The 20,335-nt window shown below is 39.6% G+C and overlaps 2 protein-coding genes across 2 annotated transcripts in view; both read left to right on the top strand.

The window, feature by feature from the left end:
• The window catches only part of xpo1a (exportin 1 (CRM1 homolog, yeast) a), a 28,578-nt gene extending 13,577 nt beyond the window's left edge, over nt 1–15,001 (top strand). The window contains exons 13-25 of the mRNA XM_034129750.1: nt 151–289; nt 3,974–4,155; nt 4,737–4,893; nt 6,084–6,247; nt 6,407–6,541; nt 7,229–7,412; nt 8,345–8,451; nt 9,363–9,557; nt 10,231–10,399; nt 10,878–11,012; nt 11,504–11,663; nt 12,969–13,065; nt 14,283–15,001. Of these exons, the coding sequence (XP_033985641.1) occupies nt 151–289; nt 3,974–4,155; nt 4,737–4,893; nt 6,084–6,247; nt 6,407–6,541; nt 7,229–7,412; nt 8,345–8,451; nt 9,363–9,557; nt 10,231–10,399; nt 10,878–11,012; nt 11,504–11,663; nt 12,969–13,065; nt 14,283–14,429 (1,971 nt within the window). The 3' untranslated portion in view covers nt 14,430–15,001. The remainder of the gene's footprint in view (nt 1–150; nt 290–3,973; nt 4,156–4,736; nt 4,894–6,083; nt 6,248–6,406; nt 6,542–7,228; nt 7,413–8,344; nt 8,452–9,362; nt 9,558–10,230; nt 10,400–10,877; nt 11,013–11,503; nt 11,664–12,968; nt 13,066–14,282) is intronic.
• Nucleotides 15,002–18,156: 3,155 nt separating this feature from the next.
• usp34 (ubiquitin specific peptidase 34) overlaps nt 18,157–20,335 on the top strand; it is a gene marked incomplete in the record, with an annotated part of 75,235 nt that continues 73,056 nt past the window's right edge. The window contains 1 exon segment of the mRNA XM_034129738.1: nt 18,157–18,487. Within this exon segment, the coding sequence (XP_033985629.1) occupies nt 18,445–18,487 (43 nt within the window).

Genomic DNA, 20,335 nt, shown 5'->3' with positions numbered 1-20,335 from the left:
AGAAGCAGGAATCAGATAATATGAGAAATGTTTGTCAGTCTACATCATGTTTCTGTAATGGATTAAGATTAGTCACGCTCTCTCAAAAGGACCTCACAGTTTCTCAGATCCACCTAATTCCTTCTCCTCTTCCTCTTCCTCTTCCTGAAGGTGCGTTTGCTGATGGTGAGCCGCATGGCCAAACCAGAGGAGGTGCTGATTGTGGAGAACGATCAGGGGGAGGTGGTGCGGGAGTTCATGAAGGACACGGACGCCATTAACCTTTACAAGAACATGAGGGAGACTCTCGGTACGTTAATATCTGTGGTGACAAATGTGTTTTTGTGCTTTTAAAAGTGCCCCTTTTTGTTTCCTCGGTAGTGTAAATGTATTTGTAAAACGTCTACTCACTACATTTGTATTTGTATTCCAGTTTGCTCATTCCTTTATTGGCTCATATTTAGTTTACACCAGTGTTCATTTTGGCAGCTATTTTTTATTTAGTCTTTAGACGAAAATGGTTATTAGTTTTAGTCACATTTTAGTCATTTCTATCCTTCATAGTTTTAGTCCAGTTTTAGTCGATGAAAAATCTTTACATTTTAGTCAACTTTTCGTTAAAATGTTTTCTCTCTTTAAACTAATTCAGTTAGGCAAATACAGGAATCTGAAATTGGAATCAAGGTGACGGCATCAAGTGTTGACATTCATAAAGCAACATTTCACTCTCTTAACACTTTACTTTTAACGGTACTACTACTCTTAAAGATCTGTGTGCACGCTGCTGCAGCGTGTCTGTTAGGCCCCGCCCCCCACACACACACACAGACAGAGATAGTTAGGCCCCGCCCCCCCCACACACACACAGGGATGCAAACGTGTCACCTTTCGGCGAAATTCGCCGTTTTGATTCCAAAATAGGTCGTTTGTGTGATTCATGTAGATCTGCAATAAAAATATTTTTGGGGTATGGGGGGGGTCTGGGACCCGGAGTAATCTGCGGCCGCGAGCTGTTATGTGCCATCATGACACGCATGGTGTTCTTTTTTTATATATTATAATGGAGCGCGAGCTGTGTGCTCGAGTCTTCCTGCCTGTCGGCTCTGCTCATGGATGTATAATAAGGCTCTGCTGCTCCGGGATGAGGGTCTAGCTTCAGCAGCTACATTACCTACGGTGCGTTCGTTAATATTAACTGTGCGGTCCAGAGTCACTGTGGCACAGACTGGACCGCTGGTTAGAACGGGGTGTTCAGAGCAGAGCTCCCTGTCGGAGCGGCAGAGCGTGATGTGCACTGAAAAGTGTTTCTGTCGCAATATTATTTAATGAATCGTTGAGCTAGCTAACTAGCATACATTGTCACTATCTGCTAACGTTAGCTTTAGCCTTCGTTTTCAAATAGTTTCTTTCATAGCCTATAAACGGAGGTGGTATAAGTATCTTGTACTTGAGTAAAAGTAGAAGTACTCAGATCTTGTTCTTGAGTACAAGTAGAAGTACTCAGGTCTTGTACTTGAGTACAAGTAGAAGTACTCAGATCTTGTTCTTGAGTAAAAGTAGAAGTACTCAGATCTTGTACTTGAGTAAAAGTAGAAGTACTCAGATCTTGTACTTGAGTAAAAGTAGAAGTACCAGAGTGTAGGAATACTCTGTTACAGTAAAAGTCCTACATTCAAAATGTTCCTCAAGTAAAAGTAGAAAAGTATTATCATCAAAATATAGTGAAAGTAGCGACAGTAAAAGTAGTCATTGTGCAGATTGGTCCATTTCAGAATAATATATATGATATATTTTATAATGATTGATCATGAAAGTGTTCTCAAAGCTGGTAAAGGTGCAGCTAGTTTGAATGACTTTGTATACTGCAGGGTAGCTTGTGAATTTACTCCAGGTGGAACTAAAGTCTGATTTAACACTTGATTAGATTTCACATCATTCATCCACATCTGTAAAGTAACTAAAGGTATTAAATACATGTAGTGGAGTCAAAGTACACCATTTACCTCTGAACTGTAGAGGAGAAGAAGAACAAAGTAGCAAAACATTGAAATACTTAAATAAAGTACAAGTATCTAAAAATTGTACCCAAGTATAGTACTTGAGTTTATGAACTTAGTTACTTTACACCACTGGCTATAAAGATAGAAAGACAGCCTTGCACAGAGGCATGAAAATACATTTTCAAAATACTCAACAGTCCTGCCAAAATTATAAACTGACTGCTACACAATTAAAATAAATGCTTAAATATATTTATATTAGATGTGACTCTGGCGTTTCTGTTATTATTAACTGCTGCTTTAGTTGTTCTGATTGCTAAAATCCTCTGTTATTCCTCATTTTAAAGCCGATATTCCGTGGGGTCGGGGGGCTCGGATCCTTGTCACCTTTTTCATACCTGATGAGTTTGCACCCCTGCACACAGAGAGAGAGTTAGCCCCGCCCCCCCCCCACAAACACACACAGATAGAGTTAGGCCCCGCCCCCTGCACACAGACAGAGAGAGAGAGAGTTAGGCCCCGCCCCCACACACACAGACACAGAGAGAGAGAGAGTTAGGCCCCGCCCCCGCACACAGACAGACACAGACAGACACAGACAGACACAGAGAGAGTTAGGCCCCGCCCCCCGCACACAGACAGACACAGACAGAGAGATCGCTTTTCTGGAGTGAAGAGAGCGGAAATAATGATATTGCAAGTTGGATGCATTTTGACAGACAAGACGGACCATTGGGGAAAAGACCCTGCATTTTGAATGTCCGATAGTCCACCATTAACACCTTAGTCTCGTCAACGAAAACTAAATATACATTTCGTCATTGTTTTTATTATCAAGAATCTATTTTTAGCTCGTCTTAGTCATGTAAAAAAGGTTGAAATTACACTGAAGTTAACGGGGAAATGAGGGCGCTGATCGGTTTTAATCTATTATTCTGTGGTCTTGCTAAGCAGCTAAAAACACAGAGAAGCTTGATGTATCTCCCAGTTAGTGCAGAGTAAAAGTGAGTAGGGAAATGTTTGATTGTAACCTTTTCAGAATCAGAAACAGGTTTATTACCAGGTAGGTGGACACATACGAGGAATTTGACATACAAGAAAAGAAAAAATTAAAAACACAGATAGAAAACTATTTTAAGAATACTATAATAACATTAATAAATATAGTAAAATATAGCAGTAATTACATTAAAATAGAATATGTGCAGTAATAAAAAAAACAAGATATTGTGCACTAGGGCTGCACGATATTGGAAAAAACTGATATTGTGATATAAAAAAATACAGGAATTGAAGAAAAGACAGTTTTTTTTGTCCGCAAACCATCCTTTCTTGAACTTTAATGCTATACAATTGGTATTTTTCTAACTATATTTAACCGGATGAAGGATTTTAGTCACGGACGTCTGGATCTTAAGTTATCAGAACAACAAGCTGAGCTAGCTCGGTTAGCAGCGCCGAACTGAAACACATGAAACTACTTTATTCAGTGTTTTTACCTTTAATCACCGGGTCCGTTTGCTTTGGAGATTTGATTGTGATTGGTGGTTTGCTGTCACTCACGTACCCCTGACATGAGAGCCGCGCGAGTTTTCCTTTTGTAGCAAGAAGCAAAAATAATTGTAACATGACCTGTTTGAGTTAATTTGCTTACTTAATATCGCAAAAAAAAAATTAAATCGCACGTCCTGCGACACGATATATCGTTCAGTGTGCACACTTTTATTTGAGTCCCTGAATCCCCTGAATAACCTGTCCCTATCAGTTGTGTCCACTTGAATTGTCTTCTCCATGATGGTATGTTTGTGTTTTTATCATGTTCTGTTGCTTTTACCTCTTAGAATATTTAACAAATTGTACGGTGTCCTTGGGTGTCATAAAAGGCGCCTTAAATAAAATGTATTATTAAACATCTCAAATGTTGTTCTGAAAAAGCTTTAAAAACCCTGTAAAAGTATCCTCCGACTCATCCGCGTCCCTCTTTGTGTCTGCAGTGTATCTGACCCATCTGGACTACGCTGACACTGAACGCATCATGACGGAGAAGCTGCACAACCAGGTGAACGGCACCGAGTGGTCGTGGAGGAACCTGAACATGCTCTGCTGGGCCATCGGATCCATCAGCGGGGCGATGCACGAGGAGGACGAGAAGAGGTTCCTGGTCACCGTCATCAAGGTGACGAGATTACATTATATATCGGCTGGAACCAACTTCCTGTTTTAAGCAGAGAGGCAGAGCGTGTCCAAACCTTTAAGAGTGCGTTGAAGACCTACATTTTTAACAAAGCCTTCAGTTAGAGCTGGCATTTTATGGTATTCATTTAATTACATTTTTATGGTAATTAATTTGAATGTTTTATGTATTTTTATTGTCTTTGGTTGTATTTTATTTTGTGTCATTTCTATTTGTATTCCACACACTGTCTTGTCTTCTCATTTTGCTGTAACTCCATCGTATACAATGTTGTTTTTTGTTTGTTTATAATCTGTAAAGCCCACTGAGACAAACGTGTTTTGTGATATTGGGCTATACAAATAAAGTTTGATTTGATTTAAACGGTATCCCTCGACAGGCAGAACGTAGTTAGTCATGTTGTCCGAAACTAGTGAGTCTCCGTTGTAGTTCAACTGTGTGCTTTAATTTCAATCAATCCTAAATGTCTTACCTATTTCTCCTAAAAAAATAAAACGATACTCACAGCAGTAATGTGTGTGTGTGTGTAAGAAATGTTAACCGGTGTGTGTGTTCTCCCTCAGGACCTGCTGGGGTTGTGTGAGCAGAAAAGAGGGAAAGACAACAAGGCCATCATAGCGTCGAACATCATGTACATCGTGGGTCAGTATCCTCGCTTCCTCCGAGCTCACTGGAAGTTCCTCAAGACCGTCGTCAACAAGCTGTTTGAGTTCATGCACGGTGAGAAAGAAACACATCAGATCCAATCTCTTTGTTTAAAACCTTCTCTGAATCCTTGAATAAAAAATGCACTGCTTTTTGAAGTCTTAAAAGGTTAGGGAGGAAGTGTCTGTAACCTTTGCTTTACAAGAAGACTAATCTTTCTCAATGCTTTTTTAAGTCTTGTAAGCATCTCGATTGAAACTTTAAGTCTAAAATCTAAATCTGGTTACTCGTTGATGCGTTTAGAGTAGGGCATTTTACAATATCAGATTTTCACTACACTAACTAAAGTGGCCAAAAGAACTCGCAATAACAATTTTTATTGTAATATCTATAGAACGTATTAAAATCGCCATTAAATCTTCCTATTCATTCGTCTCCTTTGACAAATGAATTACACTCAAAACACAAGTTTAATGAGAGGTGAAATGAGCCAAATGACTGTTCAAAAGCGTCAAATGATACTATACTAATGGACCGTACAAAGGCGCTAAATATACTGGCTAACAATCTACCAACAGAATATTTTATTATGTATTATCATTTTTAAATGTCGGGTTATTGTCAATACTGGTATATTACTACACCCCTACTTTACAAACCAAAAAGGAAGCCTAACACAGACCTAAATAATCAGAATTGGTATTTTCTCAAAGTCCTACAGTAACAGTTCAACTCATCCTGATTCTGTGTTGTTTACAGGGTTCTTACGGTCATTAAAAACCTGGAAAAGTCATGGAAATTCAAAATGCTAATTCCAGGCCCTGGAAAAGTTTTGGAAAATAATATTTTTCCCAAAGTTTTGGAAAAGTCATGGAAATGTGACTAAAGTTGCATCAAATATAATTTATATTTTAGCTAATCGCTGAAATAGTAATACTATAATGATAATAAATACTGTATCGTATAGTAATGAAACGTGAAATGACATTTAACTGACGAGGTATTTTGCTGGTGAGAGATTTTAGTTGCTTTAGCGTGTAGAAGCTAGTAAGCCTATTTGATTTGTTTTAGATAGGCACAACATGTTTCAGATGCAGACCTTATTTTCCTGTTCCATGTTCAAATAAACCATTTTCAGTGGTACCGCGGAGAAAGAGTAATGTTTTTGGTCATGGAAAATTAGGTAAAGGTCATGGAGAAGTCATTGAGAAGCATTGGTGAAAAAGTGTATGAACCCTGTGTTTATCTTCCTCCTCGTCCCACAGAGACCCACGATGGAGTGCAGGACATGGCGTGTGACACCTTCATCAAGATCGCCCAGAAGTGCCGGCGTCATTTTGTTCAGGTCCAGGTTGGAGAGGTGATGCCCTTCATCGACGAGATCCTCAACAACATCAACACCATCATCTGCGACCTGCAGCCGCAGCAGGTCAGTACCATCAGCAAAGAGACTATTAGAGTTTTCATTATTGTTTTGAGTTTTCTTATATCATTATTTGTAAGACTTTTCCGGTGACATATGAACACGTTTGCAATAAGATGTTTCTTTTGATGGTCTGTGAAATGATCTCTGCTTCTCGTTCTGCAGGTGCACACGTTTTACGAGGCGGTCGGCTACATGATCGCCGCTCAGACAGACCAGGCGGTTCAGGAGCTTCTGATCGAGAAGTACATGCTGCTCCCCAACCAGGTGTGGGACAGCATCATCCAGCAGGCCACCAAGGTGAGGAATCCATTATAGTCCATTATAGTCCACTGATGTGTCCTACATGCTCTGTAGATATGTAGACTACTTTATTTCGTGTTACTTATCAGGGTTTTTGTTAAAAGACGAAAACAAGCAGTCATAAATACTATCGTAAACGGAAACCAAATAAAAAATATATAAGTGAATGAAAACTAAACTGAAATGATATTCCCTGGGTATTAAAACAAATGAAAATAAAAATTGCACATTATTATTTTTAGTCTCACTTTTAAAAAATCCTTTTGGAAAAATAAAGACAGCATGAATTTCCGTCATCTCTCATGACAACAAACCAGACATTTGACCTTCATGTTTCAGAAGATGGAGTTATACAGCATTTTTTTTTTTTTTACAATGGATGCCTTTGTTATTCACAAGCTGTTTTATCTTGTACAATAAAAAATGAAAAGCAAAACTTCACTCTGAAAACTGAACTAAACAAAATGAGATTTTGAACTCAAATTCTACTTATAACAGGCTTTTAAAATTGTTTTTAAATGTATTTTAAATACTATGTGAATGCCTTTTTATATAATGATGTTCTTCTTGTTACGTCCCCATCTATACTTTGCTGTAACAATGTACATTTCCCCTTTGTGGGACAAATAAAAGGATTTCTGATTCTGAAGCTACTTATGCTAACTTGCTAACGTTGTTCTGCAGAACGTGGACATCCTGAAGGACGCGGAGACGGTGCGTCAGCTGGGCAGCATCCTGAAGACCAACGTGCGCGCCTGTAAAGCCGTGGGCCATCCGTTCGTCGTGCAGCTGGGGCGGATCTACCTGGACATGCTCAACGTCTACAAGTGTCTGAGTGAGAACATCTCCTCAGCTGTCCAGACCAACGGTAAGAAGTTCTTTAATATAATTTATTGACCATTAAAAGTACAAAATATACAATTACAGAATAAGAGAGGGGCAGAAACATAATGCTCACTTTCAGAGATACCAAAAATAGCAGAAAGGGATTCGGATCTATTTCTACATTGTAAGCCTTTGGTAATGTATCAAATGTTCTGGACCAAAAGTCAACTTCGGACATGACCAAAACATATGTACAAGGTCTGCTGGGGACTGGCCACATCTGTTGCAGGCGGTAATAAGTTATTTATTGTAAACGCAAGATGTCTGTAAGCTTTTATAAATACAAGATTTAATTAAACCAACATGAGACCTGCAGATGAAAGACTCGGGCTCTTTTCCAGATGGCTGCACTGAATATATATTGTAGAGCTGCGCCAAGAAATGTTTCTTATTCTCGAGCCAAAAGCACATTTCTTATTATAATATTTAACTTACCCTTAATACATCTTTTAAAGGTCACCTATTATACAAAATCCACTTTTTCATGTCTTTTCTACATCAACATGTGTTGGAAATGAGCTGATCAGATTTTGGCCACTTTATGATGTCATAACGATGTCTTGGCTTGTGTAACCATTAGCCAATCAGCAACCAAGGTAACCCCCCCCCCCCCACACCTTATCACCTGAATCTCCTCCTAGAGCACCATTGTGTTCTTTGTAACCAAATCTCTCTCAGAGGGGCGTGGGGAGGGGCTCCTTATTTTCATCTAAAGTAACAGACAGAGAATCAGCACTTTGGAAACAGGGCTGAAACAGAGGGGATTATGGGATGCTGCAATGATCTGTTTGGTGTTTCAGCCAATCAGAGACATGTTCTGTATATATCTGAGACCTGTAACATATTAATGAAAAACAGTATAATAGAGGACCTTTAAAGCATGTCTGAATAACTCTCTTTGAACATGTTGTACAGGCGAGATGGTGACCAAGCAGCCTCTGATCAGGAGCATGAGGACGGTGAAGAGAGAAACTCTGAAGCTGATCTCAGGCTGGGTCAGTCGCTCCAACGACCCTCAGATGGTGAGTCGGCTTATCTTCAGTTTTCCATGTTGATCCTGTCATGGAACGTTTTAAATGTGTGTTTTATTGAGAGTTGCTCCTTCAGCAAATGTGGAAAATGTTCAGAGTTCCTTCTCGTAACAAAAACAATCTGATGAAAAATATCGCTCACTTTTCGTCCTGATCCGTTTATATAAAAACCTGTCTGAAAATGAGCTGATCAGATTTTGATTTTGACCCCCCCCCCCCACCTTATCACCTGAATCTCCTCCTAGAGCACCATTGTGTTCTTTTTAACCAAATATCTCTCAGAGGGGCGTGGGGAGGGGCTCCTTATTTTCATCTAAACTAACAGACTCGGGGTGTTTCTTAATGTCGAGGAAGTGTCCTCCAGAGCCACTATTTCAAGGATGCTACGTCATCGAGTCCCGCCGAAGGACTATTCCAATGTCCAGGCTCCTTGGAATTCTACCGAGTCCGGAGTCCTTCGTTGTGTATCCTCCGCGGTCTTAAAATCCCCACAATGCTTTGCGCACGGACCAATTTCCAAAATCTGTGGCGGAAAATTGAAGGCGGGGCCTCTCATATGACGCACACTTGCTAGCCTGTTCCAGTCTTCATTCTCCGAATGCCAGGAAGGATTCTTGCCTAGCCTCTGAAGGACCTGACTCAGAAGACTTCTCCTACCAAGGAAGTGTCCTCGACATTGAGAAACACCCAGAGAATCAGCACTTTTGAAACAGAGGGGATTATGGGATGCTGCAATGATCTGTTTGGTGTTTGGAGCCGAACACTTCAGAGACATGTTTTGTAAATATCTGAGACCTATAATATATTGATGAAAAACAGTATAATAGGAGACTTTTAAAAAGATACGTCTTAGACCAGAAACAGTCTTTTTAAGCCTCTTCCTGTTTGTTTCTGTGCTCCAGGTGGGAGAGAACTTCGTGCCCCCCCTGCTGGAGGCGGTGCTCATCGACTATCAGAGGAACGTCGCTGCCGCCCGGGAGCCTGAGGTCCTCAGCACCATGGCAACCATCGTCAACAAGCTGGGATCCCACCTGACGGGAGAAATCCCCAAAATCTTCGACGCTGTCTTCGAGTGCACTTTGAACATGATCAACAAGGTCGGTTTGAGCGATTTAATAAAACATGACCTGCTTAAATCTCACCTGATCAGACTGGGCGATCTGAGAGTGGGCGACTGATCATTAGTTTAAATAATTTGTTAATAAATCAAGTGTTTCGGATAACTGTAGATTAAGATACTTAACCGTGTGTGTGTGTGGATAACATGTGGTGTGTGGATAACATGTGGTGTGTGGATAACATGTGGTGTGTGTGGATAACATGTGGTGTGTGTGGATAACATGTGGTGTGTGTGGATAACATGTGGTGTGTGGATAACATGTGGTGTGTGGATAACATGTGGTGTGTGGATAACATGTGGTGTGTGTGGATAACATGTGGTGTGTGTGGATAACATGTGGTGTGTGTGGATAACATGTGGTGTGTGGATAACATGTGGTGTGTGGATAACATGTGGTGTGTGGATAACATGTGGTGTGTGTGGATAACATGTGGTGTGTGTGGATAACATGTGGTGTGTGTGGATAACATGTGGTGTGTGTGGATAACATGTGGTGTGTGGATAACATGTGGTGTGTGTGGATAACATGTGGTGTGTGTGGATAACATGTGGTGTGTGTGGATAACATGTGGTATGTAAAGAGCTTTGAGGGGTCATACAGTCCATTTCCCATAATAATGAATGTCTTGCTTTTCCTCCCGTGCCTTCAGGACTTTGAAGAGTTCCCCGAACACAGAACACACTTCTTCTACCTTCTTCAAGCCGCCACCTCGCAGTGTTTCCCCGCCTTCCTCTCCATCGCCCCGGCTCAGTTTAAACTCATCCTGGACTCCATCATCTGGGCCTTCAAACACACCATGAGGAACGTGGCCGACACAGGTCAGTCATCTCATCTCTTCGTGTATATAGTGTTCACACAAATGTGGAAACCATAAAAATGTGGATTTATGAATTCGGCTACACGCTGGATTTGTCAGTTTAGCGCTGCTTTTTCTCAGCAAGCTAAATTATTTCACTATTTTAATAGAAATATAAGAAATTGAAGCCTGTGATTCGTAAACAAACCACACGAAACCTACTTGATTTGCTATCTTTTAAACATTGAGCATAGATGAATCAGACTTGTATAGTTGAAAAAGACCAAAGGGAAACTCCTAAGTTGCAGCTGAAACATTTTATTTGAGAAACCTGCATTTTCCTACGGGGGTTAATTACATTAATACATTTTTATAAGATAAGAAGTACTTTATTGATCCCAATTTGGGAATTTGTTGCGTTGCAGCAGCATAAAAAGACAAGGCATTGTACATTAGAGTTATATCTATACTCATCCTATGTTACCTTATCTCATCCCCAGGTCTCCAGATCCTGTACACTCTCCTGCAGAACGTCTCCGGAGAGGAGGCGGCCGCGCAGAGCTTCTACCAGACGTACTTCTGTGACATCCTGCAGCACATCTTCTCTGTGGTCACCGACACCTCTCACACTGCAGGTATGTACCCTGACTGTAAGGTTGTTTAGGTTCTAGAGGTATGAAGCATTCAAGTGAACTTACCAATGTAGGCGTTCAATCGGTTAAAGTTCCTGTTTTCTGGTGGTGGAGCTGCTCGTTCCATTAATTACTTTATTGGTGAAATAGATTCCGGTGTCAGCTGTTACTCTGTGGGTTTTCTCAGATTTTAAAGACCTATTTCGTTAAACATACTAACCAAGATTCAAAGGTTTTATTGTCATATGCAAAAAGCTACAGTGTAGAAATGGCAATGAAATTCTTCTGACCTGAGCTCCTACTAAAAAGTAGTGCAAAAAGTCTTAATACATGTAAATAGAATATGATATGTACAAGAAGAGAATATGAAATTAAATAATGTAAATTAAAACCACATGAATAATGAAGTTATCCTCTTTGCCAGATTTTAGAGCCCTATTTTCTTAAACATACTATCCACATGAATACTGAAGTGATCCTCTTGCTGTCTTTAGGGCTGACGATGCACGCCACCATCCTGGCCTACATGTTCAACCTGGTGGAAGAGGGGAAGGTCAGCGTGGCTCTGAGCGCCTCCAGCCCCACAAACAACCAGGCGCACGTGCAGGAGTACATCGCCAACCTGCTGAAGACCGCCTTCCCACATCTGCAGGAGTAAGTCTCTCTCACACCACACGGAGAGTACATGAGCAGACTGAGCTTTGCCTAACGTCTGCCATGGATCCAGTGCATTTTAGTGGAAGGTTTTACACAAATGCATTTAGATCAGAAATATAACAAGTGAGATATTTTCAGCCACTTAAGCGAAGGCTGTAGAAGTGAGTCAACATGAGAAGACTGTGCTTCGGTTATTGTTGCCAAATATTCAGAGCTTTTTCACGGAAAATAAGCTTTTCACAAGTTCATTGAGATCAAAAATGTAATGACTTGAGGTAGGGCTGTGCGATTATGGCAAAAATCATAATCACGATTATTTGGGTCAATAATTGATATCACGATTATTAAATACGATTATTCATTGACTTTGAAAACATCCATTTATTGAACTTTTAAACAAATACAAATAATAATTTGAACAGTATCTTTTTAACTGTTGATTACCCTGAACGTATAATTCAACTGAAAAACCAATACAAAAATAAATGATACATTAAAATAAATAATATCAAAAATAATAAATACCAATAAACAAGATCAACAAATATTTTAGAGCGCACTTCAACAAGCTACTAAACATAATAAATATGATTAATACAAATACATTTGATCAAATATGTTGCAGTGCACTGTCACAACCTAGTAAAGCAAAATAATCGTTTTTTTCGATTATGTTGTTTTCGTAATTGTGGCAGGCCAAAATCGTAATTGCGATTAAAATACGATTTAATTGCACAGCCCTAACTTGAGGTGTTTTCAGCCACTTGAGCTTCAGTAGACCACAAAGCACGCAACACTTATTCAAAGTAAAGGATGCAGAAGTGACTTCAAACTCCATTTCCATCCTCAACGTTGACCGAGTAGACTTTGATTTCTGCAGAATAAAAAGGCGGAGAATGTCTTCAACAAAATGATGAACACATGTTAATATGGCACTTGTGTTTTATAGTCTAGAACTGCAATGATACGTCGATTCATAGAAATATAATCTACTATAGCTATTCATCAATTAAGCATTAAAGTGATTTATTTTCTCCCTTTATGATATCGTATTAAACTGAATATTCGTAGGTCCCTGGTAGTGAATGCAAAGAACTTTGAGAAACTTGGATGGTATTTTTTTTATCTATTCTCTGACTTGTTATAGACTAAACAATTAACCCAGCTCTTTATATTGCGGTTATTGTATGGGGTTCATATTATTTATTGAATAATTTATTTATTGTTTCAGTTACTTCGTCCTCCTTCATGCTGTGCTGTTTGTAGACAAGCGACTAATTGATTATTGTTTCTCGTGTTCAGCGCCCAGGTGAAGGTGTTTGTGACGGGTCTGTTCAGCCTGAATCAGGACATCCCCGCCTTCAAGGAGCACCTGAGGGACTTCCTCGTGCAGATCAAAGTGAGTGTTGGAGTAAATGATTAATACCTGCATCTGAAAACGGGATGTCATTCATCAAAATGGTGCCATAAAGTAAACTGACAAGTGAATCTAAACTGTGTAAAATAAAGTTATGTTAATTATTGTTAACTTTGACCCAGTTACATATATAGTACAATTTGTGTCTGGTGATTTTGCTTTAGGAGCCTTGAAAGAGCTTTAATTATGTGTTGTGTATTTAGTAATAAAGCATATTGATAAGAGTCGAATTAAGTAAAATCAGGAAACATCTTCAATTGAAGTTCTATCAAAATCTAAACATAAATAGAAAACAGCTATTTGGCCCGATTTATAGAAGCCCAGGGACATCACTATAGAGAGGCGAAGTCCCTCCCTTTCCGGTGACCACCATTATTTCGGAAAAATAATGTATTGAAGTCAATGGGGAGAGAAAACGTATATTTCGATCCCGTTTGAATTGTGCCATGAATTACACAAATGATGTTTGTCAATCTTAAAAAATCATTTCCATGTCAAAAAAGTTTGTCGTAAAACTGTTGAAATATATAAGACTATGAAAAATACGCAACTAGAAAGACTACAAATCCCAGAGTCCCGGTCCCGCATGCTGGCTCTTATGAACCGACTAACTCCCCTTGTGTGTATGTACAGCTCTCAACATGCCCAGACTTGGAGTGATTTTCACCTCTTTTAATACTTTTCGCCTCATTCTGAAAGAAAGAAGTGAAATGTGCCAACGTGACGGCCGTCTGGGTGTGTGGTGCAAGACGGGAGATGTAGTTCATTGAGCGGTTTCACACAAAAAAAAGTGTTACTTCACAGTTTTACGACACATTTTTATTTTTTTTGACTTGTAAAATTATCTTTTAAATTGACAAACATCATATGTGTAATTCGTGGTTCAATTCAAACGGGATCGAAATATAATCTTTCTCTCGCCATTGACTTCAATACATACGGTCGAAATAAGGTCCCATGGAGGTCCACCGGAAAGGGAGGGACTTCGCCTGTCTAGTTGTGTATGTTTGTAAATGCCAACACATTAATACATTAAGTAGAATCAGTTTTGAACAAGTTGATACCTGTTCAAGGATTATTTTAATGTTTGAAAGCAGACAAAAGTATTGGCGCTCTCTCTCTGTGAGAAAGTATCAGTTTGAAAGCTAAAGCCCGGTGCTGTTGCCTCTGCTGAGCCTCTGCCTGTGTGGTCCTGTTAGGAGTTTGCTGGCGAGGACACGACAGACCTGTTCCTGGAGGAGAGGGAAACGTCTCTGCGCCAGGCCCAGGAGGAGAAACACAAGCTGCAGATGTCTGTGCCCGGCATCCTCAACCCTCACGAGATCCCAGAGGAGATGTGCGACTGAGCAGCAGCTGCAGCAGCGTGAACAGAAACAGCTCTGGACGGGGAAAAGAGTCACAAGAGAGCACGGACGCTTCCTGTTGATAGTTTTCTTTTCAAGTGTGTTTGTGTGCGAGTGTGTGTGTGTGTTTGAAAAAGAGAATGAGGGGCCAGAGGAAGGACCCCAGCACTCGGTTGTACGTCGACCAAATCAATGTCAATATGTAAATGAGACTCGTCCCCCCCTGACCCCCTCCTCTTAACCCCGGCGCGGATTCTTTTCTTTTTCCTACAAACTTATTTTATACAAAGATTTTTTTTTGTGTGTAACATGCCATCTTTTGCTAATTCTTTTGCTCATTAAAGCTTTATGTTTGGCCATTACGGTTCTTCTACACCTGCATGAAGTTGAAAGAATGTAAGGTTATTTTAACTCCCTCTTCACCACCTCAACTCACCTCCTCTCCTTTTTGTTAATATGTAATATATAATGTTGGAACACTTGCGATGGTTAGATGACAGATTGCTCTGAAGTGCCATGTGCATGGTACAGGACGAATGTGATGCTCAAGGAGTAAACGTTGACTTCCTTGCTTCCTTTGTTGTCTTGTTTTGGTTTGTCAGTGTGTTTATCGTTTTTTTTCTTCTTATACTCTGGCTCTGATCGAGTCGGAGCTTCAGTTGGACCGCTCTGCGTTTGGATGAGAAGGAAGGCTGCGTGCATATCATCCTGTTTGTAAAGCTGTCTTAGTACTCTGAGAATATAAAGTTGGCTATTTTTACAAAAAAAAAAAACGCGTCTGATTTCTTATTTCCCAAAGCTCTGGACTTTATGGAAAACTTGGAGGAATGTCACAACTCGTGCTGCCAGGATCTGAAGGGTTATTGCAAATGATGTTTATTCTTAAATCTCTGGAAACTGACTCAGCTTGGCTGGTGATGAATATATTTACCTTTTTTTAGAGGAAATGGTTCCCAAACTCTGGCATTACAGAGGAGTCACACCTGACCACAGTTAAACAGACCTTTTATACATCAGATATTTGTTCCCAGTTCGACACTAAACTACTTGTTAAATACAGATGTTACTAACAGGGTGTCCGCGGAGTCTTAAAAAGTATTAAAATTTGATAAATCAATTTAAAAAGTATTAAACGGCATTTTCCAAGGTATTACATTGTGTAACTTGTTTTCAATAAGTATATAAATTGTCCAAAGAGGTTGTATTCTACAGTCTGCCTGAATGTAATCATTGCGTAGGTGTGTAGTGTGATTCTGTGTAGTTTATTTATGGCATCCCGTTGGATTTGACGTCATCTGAACAGGACATCGCACGCTCACTGCTTGATAGCGCGCGAAGGTTCGTTTACGCCGGTTGTTAAACATCGTTATGGGGAAATGCAAGTTTGCGTCCAAATGGTTGGAAGATAAGGAGGAAGGACAATCAATACTGTATATAGTCAATGTGAGGTAAAGTGTGTCGCCAATGTAACCGGTTAGAACTCAAAGTAGCGATGAGGTCTTAAAATGTATGGAAAGGGTCTTAAAAAAGGTCTTAACATGTATTACATTTGACTTCAGGATTCCTGCATGTACCCTGACTAATATACAATTATTGCATTACAGTAATTGAATAGAAGCATTTATTGTCATTATACAACGAGAAGAGTAAAGCGGCTCCTTTTTAAAGTGCCATCAAAACATTCAGAAAAGACAACATTCAGAAAAGACAACATTCAACAAAGACATGCAGCATTCATCAAAGTAGGCTACATTACATTACATGTCACTTGTTAGACGCTTTTATCCAAAGCTACTTACATACTCAATACTGTGGGCAAGCCCCACAGGAGCAATTTGGGGTGAAGTGTCTTGCCCAGGGACACAACGACATGCTGACTGCAGTGGGGTTTGAACCTGTGCCCCCCTGATCCGAACACCTATGCACTAGTCCACTGCGCCACACGTCTCCATCCATTCATACATAAAATAACAAAGATTAAGTGCAGGAAATAATTCAATTAGCATAGCATAATAAATATCTTTGTGTACATAATAATGCACATGTATGGGTTGCGTCAGATCTATGATAATTGCCTGTAGCACGACGATATATCTGTAAAACAGGTCTTTGAATCAGAATTATTTGGGAATAAGTGACAAAATAAGTTACTGCTCATTACCAAAGGAGGAAAGTAACTATACACTTCCTTAAGTACTGTTCGTTAGTATTATTAGAGCACCTTTTATTTTAACATTTCCATTTTTGTTATTTAATACTTCTACTCCACTACATCTTATAGGTAAATGTATATATATTTGTTTCTACTTGACTACATATGTTTGAATGCTTGCATTACCTACAAAAAATACCACAACCAAGTTATTAAAATGAGCTCCACCTTTACCAGCTGCACTGTGTACTAAGGTACTTTTAAGTGTATTTTGATGCCAATACTTTTACTTCAGTAAGATTTTAAATGCAGGACTTAAACTGCACTTTAACAGAGTATTCCTATACTAGTAACTTTTAAAATGCCGGGGGTTAACATAAATAATAAAAGTAATAGTATTAAACTGAGCACCGTCTCAGTTATAGTAGCTCTCTTTGCTAAAGTTACTGCCTTAATATATAGCTTAATGTATTACTTGAAAACATGAAAGTGAGGTCTTGAGGTGTGTTTTTTATACCTCGGGACTGTGGGGAACAGTATTTCGATCTTTCTGTCTGTACAAACATATTTTGAGATTGACAATAAAGTTGACTTTGACTTTGACTTACTCAAACACATTTACATTTTAAAATGTAAGGAGAAAGGGATCCAAATTAAACTTTGCAAAAGTCTTTTGAAAAAAGATTGAGTTGAACCTAGATTTTGTTAACTGAAAAAGTTGATAAAAAAAATTGATACAAATATAAAAATAAACCGCAGTTGCCCTTGGGAGTTAGACAATGTGGCTTATATATATTTACCTTTTATTAACATAAAGAAAATCATTCGACACTTTTCCCATTATTTGACTTATTTATTTGTTTTTAAAGTTTTAATTAATCTAAACTGTATTTGCATCATTCAATGTTGTTGACTGAAAATAGGTGCCTTAAAGATTTGTAAATGACTACATGTTATGGATTCGCTTCATCATTGGGAAGATATCGCGAGACTTCCGAATAAACACGAACGGGTGAAGGAGACAGTACGGAAACTCCCGAACGATCTCCACTGTGTTTCGCCCTTATAAAACATCCATGGGTGTCGCCCCCCCTCCCCCCCCCCCCCCCCCCCCTCCTCATTTTTCATCATGGCTGCTGTGTCTACTCTCTCAAGTAACTCTCGGATTGGACACTGACTCGATTTCTACCTTTTCAGTGTCTGTTTAACTGTAGTTGTGAACATAAACTATCGTTTGGATGCAAATCCCGTTCTCCACCTTCCTCTGCTCTCATTCAGTGGGATAACATTCACCAATCACTCCCTCCCAAAAAAAAGTTAATATATTTTTTTTATAAATTGACTTAAACCTTAATTTTTTAACAGTAGAACTTTACATTTACTACAAAGATATACAAAAAAACGAATTGAAGAGGTATAGATAAAGCTTTCCGTAAAGATGTGCCTTACATATTTATGTACTATCTATGGATGCGCTTCATCATTGGAAAGATATCGCGAGACTTACGAAGAAACACGAACGGGTGAAGGAGACAGCACGGAAACTCCCGAACGATCTCCACTGTGTGTCGCCCCCTCCCTCCCCTCCCTTTTCATCATGGCTGCTGTGTCTACTCTCTCAAGTAACGCTCAGATTGGACACTGACTCGATTTCTACCTTTTTAGTGTCTCTTTAACTTTTGGTGTATACATCAACTGTCGCTTGGATGCAAATCCCGTTCTCCACCTTCCCCTGCTCTCATTCAGTGGGATAACCTTCACCAATCACTCCCTCCACTGGGCCTTTTTTATCCCCAAAAACAACCAGCCAGCAACAACAGCTTCCAGTGCAATGGTGTGACTCAGTGGTTCTCCCCTTGATGAACAATGTGTGAAAACTGCGCCGAGCTGGTGGAGGTTTTAAATGAAAGTAAGTGAGAGAAATCATTTTTATTATTTACACCAGACGATGCTGAGCTAGCTGCTTGCTGTTAGCATCGCTGTCCACTGGAGCTTGCTGTTAGCATGCTGGCTAGCTAAATATAACTTTGTGTGTTTTCGTGTTTATAACTCGGCTTTACATGCAGACTGTGCATCCACAAGACAAGTGGAAGGAATTGAAATATCTCTTCATGTTCTGCACTCGATGACAGTTGTGTCTTAGTGTCAGACTGTCTCGGTTTTGATATGAATGCCATTTTTTCCCCTTACCAAATTGGCAGTTTTGGGGCCTGTCTGTCAAACACTCAGAAACTCACACTAAGCTGAGCTGCCCAAAAATTGACTCAAAATTACATCACCTCAATGTTTTTTTTTACGTGACATTACAGCCATGACTTAAAATACTTCAGCACAGTTGAACACAGTGCACATGAGTGTGTTTTTAATTATGCTAAATACTGCTACATTTATGCTTGCACGGGTTTTTTTGGAAGTTAGCAGAGTTAGCATAGTTTAGCTAAAGCGAGTAAGCCTGACTTTGTTTGATGTGTTTGTCAGGTCAGTCTGCTAGCTGTCCACTCCATTGTTTCACAGATGCTTCACAATAATTCAAAAACGCCGTGCTAACTTTCCATACACACACACTTTGTTAATATTCCTGACACGAACATGTTGTTTTGAATTTCTTGAGTGTTTTTTTGGCGAGTCAATGAATTATTAATCTAAGCTAACGGCAGAAAAAGCTAGCCCAGAAAATTAATGGCTGCAACGAGGCGCATATTTTTGGCACATCGTTAATCCTTGGTTGTGTATGTTTTTCAGGCCGATGTCGTGTGCACATCAGCTTCACTTAATTGCTGGTTTTGGTGGTTAAATTGATTTTGCAAAGAAGCCCCCTCATAAACACGGTCAACTAAAGCATGCCAATGTAAATACAAGGTTGTCTTTATAGCTACAAGTTAGCCGTTAGTCCAGGCGTGCTAACCGGGCCTTGCTGCACTTTCAGGGGTCTGTGCAAGATCTGGAACAAAAGCTTTTTTCTGTCATAGCACTATTTGAAAATCTGTTACTGTGCAGCGATTGACGGTTTATTTGTCGTTTTCCTGCAAGTGTGTGTGTGTGTGCAGCCTATTGTGTGTGTCATGTGAAAAGCTCCTCCTGCAGGCTCCACTTTAACAGACAATCATGCACCTGACTGTAGCATGGGCTGACTAATGCAATACCCCCAATACTATCCAGCAAATGTATGTAAGACAAGCAATCGACATTAGCATTTAGGGACTGAGTGTATACACACATCTAATTGAGAGAATGAGTTGTTGGCCACCTGTTATTGTAAAGGAATTGAATCCTTATTGTACAGTTAATGGTTAAAATCGAGTCGACACCTAACATAAAAGACACCTATGCTACTTGTTAAACATGTATTTGTATACCCATTGTTATTATTTTGCTGCTATCACATCCTCCTATTGTTTAAGACTTTTTATAAGAGTTTATAAGCTCAGGGATTTTGCAACAAGAGTAACAAAAACTGAAACAGGAGATGCATACATGATATGGTTCTTCTGACATGCCTTAAACCTGTGTTTGACCTTTATAGCCCCTCTAGCTACAAGTTAGCAATGAATCCAGTCATGCTAACCAGGCCTTGCTGCACTTTCAGGGGTCTGTGCAAGACTGGGAACAAAAGTAGCATAGGCTCACTAATGCAATCACCAAATGATACTCCCCATTATATCCTGCAAATTAGTGTATAGAACAAAACTAATGGAGGGAACGAGTGGTGGCCACCTGTTATGGTAATGATATTGAATCCTTATTGTACAGCTATTGG

Source organism: Trematomus bernacchii, unplaced genomic scaffold (assembly GCF_902827165.1).
Source record: "Trematomus bernacchii unplaced genomic scaffold, fTreBer1.1, whole genome shotgun sequence".
Lineage (NCBI taxonomy): Eukaryota > Metazoa > Chordata > Actinopteri > Perciformes > Nototheniidae > Trematomus > Trematomus bernacchii.
Note: the sequence above shows the minus strand (reverse complement) of the source record. Positions and strands in the feature narration are given on the sequence as shown.